The following is a 12,018-nucleotide window of genomic DNA, read 5'->3' as shown; positions in this document are numbered from 1 at the left end:
CAAGGAGGGAAACAATCCTACCACTTGCTGTTAGTAAAGGCACAGCTATTGAGGACGATTCTGTTTCTTAAATACACCAAAGGAAAACAGTCGTACACCAGAGAAGCAGGGTTCCTGTGACATCCATGAGCCCGACACACAAAGGGATACCAGGGTGAAAAAGAGGAGCCAGGTAATTTTATCACTTTTTTACCTTTGGCCGTCTAGGGTTTCCAGACGAGCACAATGGACGTGTTTCTTAGTCAAATCCAGAGGCATCTGAAGGTCCTGGCAAAGGAGATCTGTGACCCAGAGCAGGGCTTGGAGCGGGACCGCACTCTGCTCCTTGCTGCAGTGGTACGATGCACGGAGAAGCGCATTTCTTTGTGGGGCCATTTTACCCTCCTAAAAGGGCTACAGAAACCAACACCAGTGTTGGAGTTCAGCCTGATGAGCTACGGCAGCTCCTGTGCTGCAATTCCCGTCTCTCACATAAATAAGTACATGTTACTGATATTTTAAAGATGCATTTAAGGACTCTTAGAGTGATTGAATCAATAGAATGTAATAGGTATCATGAAGTTCTTGTAGTCCTTTAATAACTCCCTAAATTTTTCTTTATATGAAATGGTAGGTTTTGGATCCTTCTGGCCATTATGCTTTAAAGTGCAATAAATCTCAATTCAGGTGTAACTGCACTGCGATCCTGCAGACTTAGGAAATTTGCAACAACAAATGGTGGAAGGTTTGTGGGATATTCTGGCATAATAGATGTAGGTTTTTTTCTGATCTTACTTTACCTTTGAAGTCTGAATCTTAATAACACTACATGCAATTATACTGATTTTATAGGCAAATTATTTTATTCCTTTGCATCCAATGAACATCTATATAGCAGTGGTTTTCTGAAGTCAACCATTCTAAAACCCTACATGAGCAGTAGCTCCTTTTTCTATGTAAATGACTTGTTTAATTTTTACACCACACAGTATTTAAAGTTCTCATGACGGATGAAAGCCACCCCCAAATTTTAAGCTGAAAACAGACAACTGTAAGGGCAAATCCAGATTTTTTGTTTAGTTACTTATTTTTAGGTATTATTTCTCTCAAGCATTTAAATTGACTTGATTAACTGATCTATTTTACTGTCTTATATGGAAATACTCCCTCCCCTAATTAACAACATAGCAGAAATTTTTCATTTTCATTTCATGTTTTCTGTTTAGCTCAATTGTTTTGTGATAATGAACAAAGGAAAACAGAACACATTTCAAGTTTTCAGAAAATAAAATCATTGGAGAGGAGGGGAGGGCCTCTTCCAGGAGCTCTGCTTGTTGTGGGAAGTCTTTTGAGAAGTGTTAATTGTTTTTTTCACACAGAAATGTTAATTCCCTTTTAACACTTTTTACTCACCTTGGATGTAATTTAATTCCATTTTCACCCACTTCCTCTTCTATGTGAATATTCTTTTTTCCGGTTTGCTGCCTTGATACTTGAGCATTAAGATTTTAAATTGCTTATTATTACAAACCTGGCTTATTCTCTATGCTGCTTCACCTTTCACTGTTTCCTCCTTTATTGCAATTCCAAATCAGGGTTTTTTTGTTTTGTTTTGTGTTTTTTTTTAAAATTTATCACTCTACCTTGTATCTGCAGGTCTAAATTTTCTACTTTCATTTGCAAACAATTAGAAGTGGAACCCTCTGGGAGGTGCTTTTTGAATCAACTTTGCTGATCTCATTTAAGAAATACTCCATCAATTCAATACCAATTATATTTACACAGTTGCCGTGTCCCTCTGTGTTCCAGAATGGCAGCCAGGGAGAGGATCCCACAAGGACAAGGTTGCTGTGGCCGCATGCAGGTTCCGGACCCCGCTGTGCCCCAGGAGGAGCTGCAGACTGCAGAGGAGGGGAGAGGTGAGGGCCTCTAGTGAAGTCATTCCTTTCCTCCTCATCTCCGATAACGATGGGAAGCATTAGGTTTTGCAAGGATAAGCAGTTGCAAGGATGCTGCTTCCTCGGAGAGTTGCTTTCTGCTGGTTAAAGCTTCCTCCGGGATGCAATGGTTTTCATGTGTTTGCTTTTGCCAAGCTCCAGGAAGGGTTTGAGTGACCCAGCACTTACAGAAAGATCACAGCCCTTCCTACCCATGGCTGGTGGATGTGTTGGGAGAAATCAGTAGCATGTACACAGCTTTTTTTACTTAGCTTTGCAAATCTCAGTGAAAAACAGTTATCTGCAAATATGCAAGGCTATGAGTCTGTTTGAAATGTCCTTTGAAGAAATTTTAATGGCCTGCATGCATCATTTGTATCAGTAAAATGTGTGAAATGTCCTTTGAAGAAATTTTAATGGCCTGTATGCATCATTTATATCAGTGAAATGTGGATCCAGATCCCCTGAATAAACAGAGTGATTAATCCAATGCTAAATCTTAATTTACACTCTCAACCTATGAGTTTTTCAAACTGCTTCAGTAACTCAATAAGCACTGTATAATTTAAAAACCTGTGGTTGTCACATAATCTAATAATACTATTCCAGACTGCTACTTTTCAAGCTATTCAGGAAAATACACTAACCTAGGCTTAAAGGAGTGCTTCTTGCTTTAGTGTGCAGCAAATACAGTGTTAAATTGAGTATCTTTGGTGAATATGGAGGCAAAACAGTAAAATGTTGGTTAAAAATGGTTAATCTTCCTCTGTTGAATAACTTCTGTTGCTCATAAAAAGTCCTGCATTAAGACCAAAATAAGGATTTTATTGTAATTTATTTGATTGCCTTTTATCTTTGATTTATGTGTCCATGATCTTATCAGAACTATATCTGCTGAAGATGTAAGTATTTTTAACTTTGGTTTAAAACGTTGAGTCCAATTACAGTATTGAAAAGGGTTATTAGTTTTTTAAAAAGAACTGTTTGAATTCAGGACCCAGCTCTGAGTTCAGCAGTGTGAGTGAGCATTAGTGAGTGCTGGTGCAGGTTCTGTCATGGGAGCTGTGACAATACATGAGGTTCGAGCATCTCCCTGCAAAACTCCCAATTGATTTCTTTGGAATAGCCTGAAAAGCTGGTGAATCAATCTGGCCTGGTATGCTTAGTAAAAAACTTCCCTTGATCAACTTGTTACTGCTGAAAGCTGTAGACTATTGTGCAGGAAAAGGTGGTCGCAAATAAATCACGGAGGATTACAGTTCTCTCCACTCACATTAAAGGAGAATTGATTGTTTTCTCCAGCCCACCTGAAACAAGCAGCCTTTATTGTCTGGCAGCTGAGCTTTGAGTGTACTGCTATGTAGTATATGCAGACTGATTGAATGAGACGGTGTCCTCGCTCATATTTCATCAAGACAAAGCAATGAAAGGCAGCCTCACATTCCTGCATTTCATACTGTGCTCTGAACCGGGTTGGGAAATCTAAGAATAAACGCTGGCCCATTTTAAAGTCACCGGGGAAGGAAATGAGAGCTGTGATTGCTGGGAATGAGCAAGGAAAATGAATTAGCCTATGAAATCCAGAAAGGTTATCGGTTCCAATACGAACAATGTTGTAGCAACCCTCCTGGGATGGATTTGTCCCTTTTCCCATCGGGGTTTTGTTCTGCCATCCGCTGTACAGGACGGCTGCCTGCAGGTATCCTGCTCTGCGCCACGGGTGGAGGCATTTGCTTGCTCCGTCTCTGCATTTACCTGGGACAGCTCGAATTTGAGGCTGGATGCCCCTTTTGGTGCATTTCCATGCAGACACATGCACACACACACTCACGATCCCATACAGCTATTTCTGTAGTTTCTCTTTTACCCTTTCTAAACTCCCACTGCAAGGAGGGGAGTGCGATGCCAAGCTCTGCACACTACATACCAAGAGAGAAACCTGAGCCCTGCTGAAGCAAATGGACAAATTCATGCTGAGTCTGATGGTACCAAGACATGATGCTGCAAGTTGAAAGAGGACCATCCCTAAAGCCCTGACAATTGGTGTTGGGGGAAGAGCCAAGAAAGTCCCATGTGAAGACCAGCCTGGGGAAAGTGTTTGAATTTCCTCGGATTCCAATGTCACCTTGCTTCTTTCAAGCAAATTTGCCAATCCCCCCTTCTGCCCACGCCATGCAGGCTCTCATTGGCCGCGGGAACAGCCATTAAACAAATAAAACTGATTCTCTCCGAAAATAAGGTTGTCTTTTTCAAAGTCCCATTGAGGGGTGGTTGTCCTGGGAGCAGGACCGTTTGAAAGGTAGGAGACAGCATGCACCAGTTGTTTAGTCTTCAGGCGGGATATTTGCAATAAAGTCGTAGAATTTAAGACATAGTAACAATATAATTTGTCTGAAGAAAAGTTACTGTCTCTAATGAATGTTTAGCTGCCTGAGGATTAGTGTTTTTCCACCCCTGTGCAAGAACTTGAAATAAATAACAGAAAGTGCAATCATCTCCTTGATATTTAAAGCTGGGAGATTGGGCTGAAATACCTGTTGTGAACTGGAATATCTAAGGGTCCCTAATATCAAAAGAACAAGTGTATTATTACAATGTTATTATGGGACACATGCTAACAATTAGTGGATATTTAGATCCAATTAAATATAGATGTACTGAATGAGATGTCACTGCGGCAAAGTTGAATTCTTCATATTTTGTGTCCGCTGTGAATCATAATCTTTCCTAGTGGAGGGATTCAAATGAATGATTTTAGAATCAGTGGTGGTGAGCTAATGTAATGAAAAAGCCCAAAATTTCAATGTTATTGAAATGCATTTATATATTTAGGAATAATTACTTTAGGAACAGTCTTACCCATTATAATGAAAATCTGTTTAATGATTTCTTGCGCCGAGTAATTTATTTTCTACGCAGATTGGTAAGGTATAATTTTTTAAATTACGTTTTTCCATGTTCGATGGCAATCCATCAATCTGGCTGCGTCACTGGTGAGTATATGGTTTTAGAGCTTGTTGCAGAAGTTGTTTGTGACTGTAAAACATAGAAACAATTTTGATTTGAAAACCGATTTCCCATTTCCCCATAAAGTTACTAGGTCTCTAAAGCTGCAATATCTTTCTGCTGCTGGCTTTCAATGTGTGGAACTTAGGAGTTTATTTAGTTATCTCTAACAGTGGCAAAACACTCCTGTGTGAGTATATCCTTCAAAAGGAGAATTTGGTGGGTTTTTTCCTCTTTTTCAACAGCAGATTACCCTCTTTACCTGTGACTGTGGCTGCTTCCCTGCTGCTGGCTGCGAGGTCTGGCTCCTCTCTGCCTGCCTGTGCTGAGTGCTGCCCTCCCACACCAACCACCCTGGAATTAAACCCTTCATGGTAAGGTTGTCAGGAGCTGGCTGGGAGCAAATACAAGCCTCTAAAAATAATCAGTGCCCAGTGTCCTGTCCTAATGGATGGAGAAGGGATAATTTATCCGTTACTGGAGCTGTTTGGATAAAGAATGGGTTGAAGAACAGCAATGGGCAACAGTCATCACTGGCAATATTGTGTGGATAATCAATTTTCCAATAAATGATTTGGTTTTGTGTGAAAATGGAAAAATTCATGACCCTTTCCTCTAAAACTGAGTTCTTGAAGACAGAAAGATCCAGTCTCCAAATACCTGACTTTGGGTCCGACCTCCTTTTGCCCTCTGGATGGCAAGGACAGTCAACGTTTCTCTCGGTGACTTTTTCATGTAATGAAGTGCCTTAGCTGCTAAGGAAGGTTAGGTTACAGGTTCAGCAAGAAAGGGAGTCTGTTCCATTTGTATTTACAGGTCATTACACTAGTTTAAAAAAGAAACAAAGATGCTTTATATGACAGGTCATCTGAGAGGCATCATCTGTCCTATAGGAAAAAATGTGTGTTTCTTTCTTTGTTCTTTATTCCTGGTTCAGCTAAAGCAACACTTTGAAAAGGAAAAGAACAGACCTGAAAGTTTACACTAAAAGAATATGCAAGTCCAGAAATTTAGTCAGTAACAAACTAAAAATAGACATAAAAATTTTGGAATGCTTGATATTTTAATTTTGTTTCGATTTATTCATTTAGAAAAAAGCTCTTTGTAATGTGCAGTTGTGTTGGACTCTGAATTCATTACTGAATTATTCCCACACACTTGCTAGAGAGACATCATGTGTGCCAGTGATTGTGTAACTCTCAGTTAGAACTTCTGTTGAGTGGGAGCACTTCCAACCACAGTGAACAGGAGCAGGTAAGACAAGTGCTCTGTAGAACAACAGTCAAGAGGGGTGAACAGGCAGGAGATTTTGCTATTTTTCTTTTGTTTTCCCCATAAAAAGTGAGGCAGATGCCCTCATGTGCCTGACACTACTCCTGCCGGTCTTCTGACTTTGTGGGGAACATGCTGTTGTGCAGTGATTCATTATTGTGTTCCTCTTTTCCTACAGTTGTCAGCATGTGGAGCTCACTGGGGCCCATCTCGACATTTGTGATGCTGGTTGTCGCCGCCGTGCATGCAGGAGTGAAGGTGACACCAGCTGTGAAGTACACAAAGACGAAGCCCTTACAGCTGATTGGTGATGGTGCCTCTCGCATCCCCCTCACTGGGAAAAACCCGTTCCCGGCAGCACCAGACAGAGCCGAGTTACCCACACTGAGCCCCGTGGCCCGAGGGGCCACCACACTCCTCCCCTTTGAGAACTACACGCTTGACACAGCCGATTTCTTCTTTAACTGCTGTGACTGCTGCCCGCCCACTGTGGGGCCCCAGGGGCAGCCAGGGGACCAAGGACCCCCAGGTACAGTGGCACCTATCTCACCATTCCCAGCTAGAGCTCATAAACCATATCAAGGAGTCTTCTGCTTTTCCTTCAACAAATTAGTTGGCAGGACTTGTGCAGCAAATGCCAAATGTAACTACACCTTGTGTGAAGCTGGAGGAAAAAAAATGCATGCTAGCCACAATCCAGAAGTTATAAAACACCAATATGAGTGGGAAAACCCCTCAAAAAGAGGTTCCTCTCCATGGCACTCACTCTGAGGACCACATTGGTGTGAGTGTGTGCAGAGCTGGTCTCGCACCACATCGCTTCTGGAGGGTGCCCCATGTGGCCACGCTCTTTGATTCTCTGTCCCTGTTTCTGAGTCACAGGTTTACTTTCACATTCACTTCAACCATAGTTTTATGACCCTCAAAACTACCTGCAAGCAGTTTTGTGTCTTTGCTGAAGGTTTATGATAAAAGCCTCTTTTTCTTGGATATTTTTTTCCCTTGAAAAAGAGGAAGTTAAATACAAAAATAGTTTTGTGTTCAAATTTTAAAATATTTGCTCTCACAAGAGGAAACTCTGTATAGAGCACCTAAATATTTTATAAGATATACTTTGTCTCTTTTTCCTACTGCTAAAATACATATCTATAGAGCACCTAATTCTAATACTGCCCTAATGAATAGTGCATTAGTCTGCAAACATTCACTTTAATAGCACTAATATTGGAGATAGAAACTATTCATCTGAGGAAAGGTGGTAAAATCAGGAAATAATTTTCTTTTAATACAATGTACTCGAGGGGTTTTCACTTCCCATAGCTCAGGAGGGATTTGCTAATGGAAGTGATAGTGGAAGCAGAGGGAGTTTGCACTCATTCATCTCTTGAGTGTTGATGGAAAAGTTCTTGTGTCAAATAGGTTGTGTTGTGATGATTGAAGCTGCCATAGTCTGTGCCCAGATGTGCACTGGGAGTCTCTGGATTCCCAACTGGATGAAAAAGTAAAAAAAAGATTGAAGCCAACTTGATTGCCTTTCAACCCATCCTTTATGCAGCATGGAGCTGTCTGCCAGGTTCCACTTTTATATTTGCAGACTTAATTCTTTTTAAGGAGAGGGGTAATTATGAAGCTATGGGAGCTCCTTAGATGCTCTCAAATATTAAAGACAGATTACTTCTGATGTTTTATGAAAGTCTGAGCTCCTGCAGCTCTGAGGCAGCTAAAGTTGGTTTTAAGAAGTCTTTAACTACAGCCAAGAGTGAAATGCAAAACTGTAAGATTTGAGGATCTCAGCAGCTGAAAGGCAAAGTTTGTGTGCCTGACCAAGGGACCTGTGAGCACACACCCCCACTAACCTCAGCATGAGCAGAGTTTGCCTTATGTGCATTCCTCAATACCCTGTTGCCTAGCTATTCCTCCAATTTTTTGTTATAAAGTTAAACCTTTGAGTTCCTATGATAATTTTGTTGATGTGATTATGTTACAGGTCCCAAGGGGGAGAAGGGAGATGCTGGTCTGCAAGGTCTGCCGGGAGCCCCTGGTCCTCAAGGTCCGAAAGGTTCTAAAGGAGAAAGAGGTAAAGCAGACTAACTACTGATTTTGAAAACAGATGCTGTTGTCCTCATCAAATACCAAAAAAATTATAGGGAAAAGATTACTTTCCAAAGGAAACGGAGTATGCTGCTATGGATTGACACGTTGTGAGATCTAGCTGGCATTAGTGCAGGGACAATAACTCAGATGGTGGTCACATATGTGCAGGTGGTATAGGAATAGCTGCTCATAAAGGTCTCACTCAAAACTCCTTTTTCTGAATTGGAATTTAAAAACTGAGTTCAATTTTCTTTGGGTTATCAACTTAAGTAGGAAAACCCGCACCATGGAAGCTACGTGCAGATGTAGAAGCTGCATTTCAATTGAAGTATCTCAGGCAAAAATGAGTTTCCAACTAAGATGGAGAGCAATTCTTATCCATCAGTAGCAACTGAAAGGAAACCCTGCCCTTCATTTCAGGCTTGGAGCAGCTCTGTCCACTGGTAGGACCCTGTGGCTGACTTTGGTCACAGAGAAACACACAGCAAAACTGGTAACGGGGGCACAAGCAGCAACATGCTGCACAGTTCAGTCAGTGCAGTCTCTTCAGCTTTGATTTGCATCTTGAACAAGACTTTTGGGAATTCTGGAGTGAGAAACGCAGACCTATAATCTTCTCCATCTTGCCATTAAAAAGCAGTACCCACCTCCCAACAAGGCACTGATTAGAGTCAGAAATCCAACATTTGGGTGAGATGCAGTTGTCTGCATGATGGTGCTTGGTGCTGTGAGATTCAGCTGAGGTTTCTGAAGGCATTTCTTGAAAACACAAATTGCTCATGTCTGTTTTATTAATAAAGCGAGGGACACGTGCAAAATGGTATCAGTCATCTTCTCTGCAATGACTGCTGTGCTGCAGATACCACCACCAACAGTGTATTAATGGTGAAATGTCTTAGGAGGCAAAGGGGAGCAAGGCGAGCGAGGAGTAAGTGGAAACCCCGGTTATCCAGGCAAACCTGGGCTGCAAGGTATGTAACGTGGGCTGAGAAACCCAGCAATATTGCCTTGACCTTTCCCTTTGCTGTTGGTGATGTGCCTCCATTTCCGATGCAATCCAATACTAATGTTTTTAATCTTTTTTTCCCCCTACTTTGCCCTTTTCCTAGGTGAAGCTGGAGTAAAAGGCAATAAGGGCAACTATGGCTTCCCTGGACTGAAGGGACAAAAGGGGTCCAAAGGGGACACTTGTGAGAATGGGACCAAAGGGGACAAGGGAGATAGGGGGGATACTGGAGATCCAGGAGTGGATGGAGGACAGGGTGGCAAAGGGGAAAAGGGAGATACAGGGGAGAAGGGGTACTGTGGGGAGCCAGGGGGCAGAGGTGCGAAGGGAGAAAGAGGGGAAGGGGGAATGAAGGGAGAAAAAGGCAGCAAAGGGGAGATGGGGGTTGAGGGAATTCAGGGGGTGGATGGAAAACAGGGAGAAAAGGGTGAGCAAGGAAGTAAGGGTGAAAAAGGGGACCTGGGACCTGCTGGTGTGATGGGACCTTCTGGGCCCAAGGGGGTTGCTGGCAGCAAAGGGGGCCGAGGGGCTCCGGGGAAGAAAGGCTCCCGTGGAGCAAAAGGTGCCCGAGGGGACACTGCAAAGCTCCTGCGATCAGCGTTCAGCGCTGGCTTGTCCAAGCCCTTCCCTCCACCCAACGTCCCCATTAGGTTTGACAAGATCTTGTACAATGACCAAGAAGATTACAACCCTTCTACTGGGAAATTCAACTGCAGCGTGCCTGGGGCGTATGTCTTTGCCTACCACCTGACAGTGAGAGGGCGTCCAGCCCGTGTCAGCCTTGTCGCTCGCAGCAAGAAGGTGGCCAAAGCCCGTGAGACACTCTATGGCCAGGAGATCGACCAGGCGTCCTTCCTGACCATCCTGAAGCTGAGCGCGGGCGACCAGGTGTGGCTGGAGGTTGCGCGGGACTGGAACGGGGTCTACGTCAGTGCTGAGGATGACAGCATCTTTACGGGGTTTCTTCTGTATCCGGATGTTTTTGAGATCCTGCTATAGATGTTACTGAGAAACATGCCTTTCCCTCTGCCTGAGAGAGGAGAAATGAGCATCAGTTTAGCACATTGGTTTAGTTGCTAGGCTCCATGATATTTAAAAAAAAATTGCAAAATATGGATTAGTTTTAACTAGCAGCTCCATGAAGCAGCACATCCTTTGCGCAGGTGGGCAATAGCTAAGAGAAACCATTACCCAAAGGCCAGCAGGACTGGCATGGGGAAGGGATTTCACATCACAGACTACAGGTTTGTAGTTAGCCTATTCAAATTAAGTAATGAAACTCGTTGTCCAGCTGCAGTTTTAATCAGGCCACCTCCTGCAATTCTTGCATTGTCAAAACTCCTCTGGAAGTCAGTACTGATTACCATTGGTTTTGGTAAAGATTGCAGAGTTTGATTTGTAGAGCTTAATCAGAAGTGAACATGAGCAGTAGGTTTCTTGAAATCACATGAAAAGATTTAAAGTTATTTTATCATTGAGTCAGTGTTATCTAGTACTTTAGACTTGGTCATGAATTATGTAAAGGTTTATCTAAAAGAGTGTTAGAACTATTTGATGAGTGTAAACAAACCCTAACTGTTTTCCTTGGGCAAAAATATGTCTGAAAATTTCAAAACTAACTGAGAGAGATGCATAATCCATCCTATTAGGCTACTTGTAAACCCCACCATTTCTGAGCCACTGACAATTCAGCTGATGCTGTGGGGTTGGCCCTTGGCTGTGGGGAGGAAGAGGTGGCAGCCAGGAACAGGCTTTGGCACTTGCATGAGTCCTGAAGCATTGTGATGGCCCTGGGGGCACATTTTTAAAAAGCTGGTTTACCAAAATGGAACTGAATCTTGTGAAATAAAAGTATGACATGAAAAAATCTGTGGATGTCGGACTAGATGTATTTCCTTATTAATGCGCCTTCTCTCATCATAGTAACTTTGCACCACCTTTGACATATTAAATTGTTCCAATCATGGCTTTATTTTACAAATAAAACTCAAGTCTCATAATTAGCCTTCAGTGGTGCTGGGATTTACTGGTCTTCTCAGGCACTCACAACTTCAGGATATTTTCCCAGTGATCTGATGAATGCTGGGTCTGACCCCAACGTGGACAGGGTGAATTAGGCTGCTATTCCCATTGCTTTTAGTTTCCTCGCTTAAATTTCCATTGTGCTTCCCATACCATATTTAAATACCATCATAAATCATGTCCTTGTCTCTAATGTCTTCTTTTTACATGGCACCAAGATGAAGAGTTTCCCGAGACTTTTTTAATACAGTGGGAAAATTAACACCAGAGAACTGCTATTACATTTTCAGATAAAAACAAGGCAATTTTAAAAGGCTGATCCTATCTAACCAGTAAATGTACAGGGTCCTTCAACTCATCAGCTTTGCAGCTCTCTTTCAATATCAGCAATTCAAATGTGAGATGCACTGGCTTTGTCAAGAAGTTGGTGTTTAATTTGGTCCTTAATCTGAGTTAGTTCCTATGTGGTTCAAGCCCAGAGTACTAAGTATATAAGAGATGCAACTTTCAGTTTATGAATTCTCTGGCAGCTGTTAAATATTGCGGAAAACCAAGAAGTTATAATAATAATTTTGGATTCCTTTTTTCCTGCTGTCACACCACCACCAATTCTTTTGTTGTGCCTTCACGCTGCTTCCCATACGGCCCCTGTAGCAGATGGTGCTATATGGACATCTGACTAGCAATTTTCCCTTCTACTGC

At 42.3% G+C, this 12,018-nt stretch overlaps 1 protein-coding gene across 1 annotated transcript; it reads left to right on the top strand.

Annotated features, from left to right (window-relative positions):
• Positions 1-225: 225 nt before the first annotated feature.
• OTOL1 (otolin 1) lies at positions 226-10,293 on the top strand. The gene is made up of 6 exons (XM_010190459.1): positions 226-479; positions 1,789-1,898; positions 6,373-6,723; positions 8,182-8,271; positions 9,188-9,259; positions 9,398-10,293. The coding sequence occupies exons 1-6, from the start codon at positions 226-228 to the stop codon at positions 10,291-10,293; spliced, it is 1,773 nt and encodes a 590-aa protein (XP_010188761.1).
• Positions 10,294-12,018: the final 1,725 nt, after the last annotated feature.

Source organism: Mesitornis unicolor, unplaced genomic scaffold, assembly GCF_000695765.1.
Source record: "Mesitornis unicolor isolate BGI_N332 unplaced genomic scaffold, ASM69576v1 scaffold14108, whole genome shotgun sequence".
NCBI lineage: Eukaryota > Metazoa > Chordata > Aves > Mesitornithiformes > Mesitornithidae > Mesitornis > Mesitornis unicolor.
The sequence above is the reverse complement of the archived record's forward strand: the minus strand, read 5'-3'. Positions and strand labels throughout refer to the sequence as shown.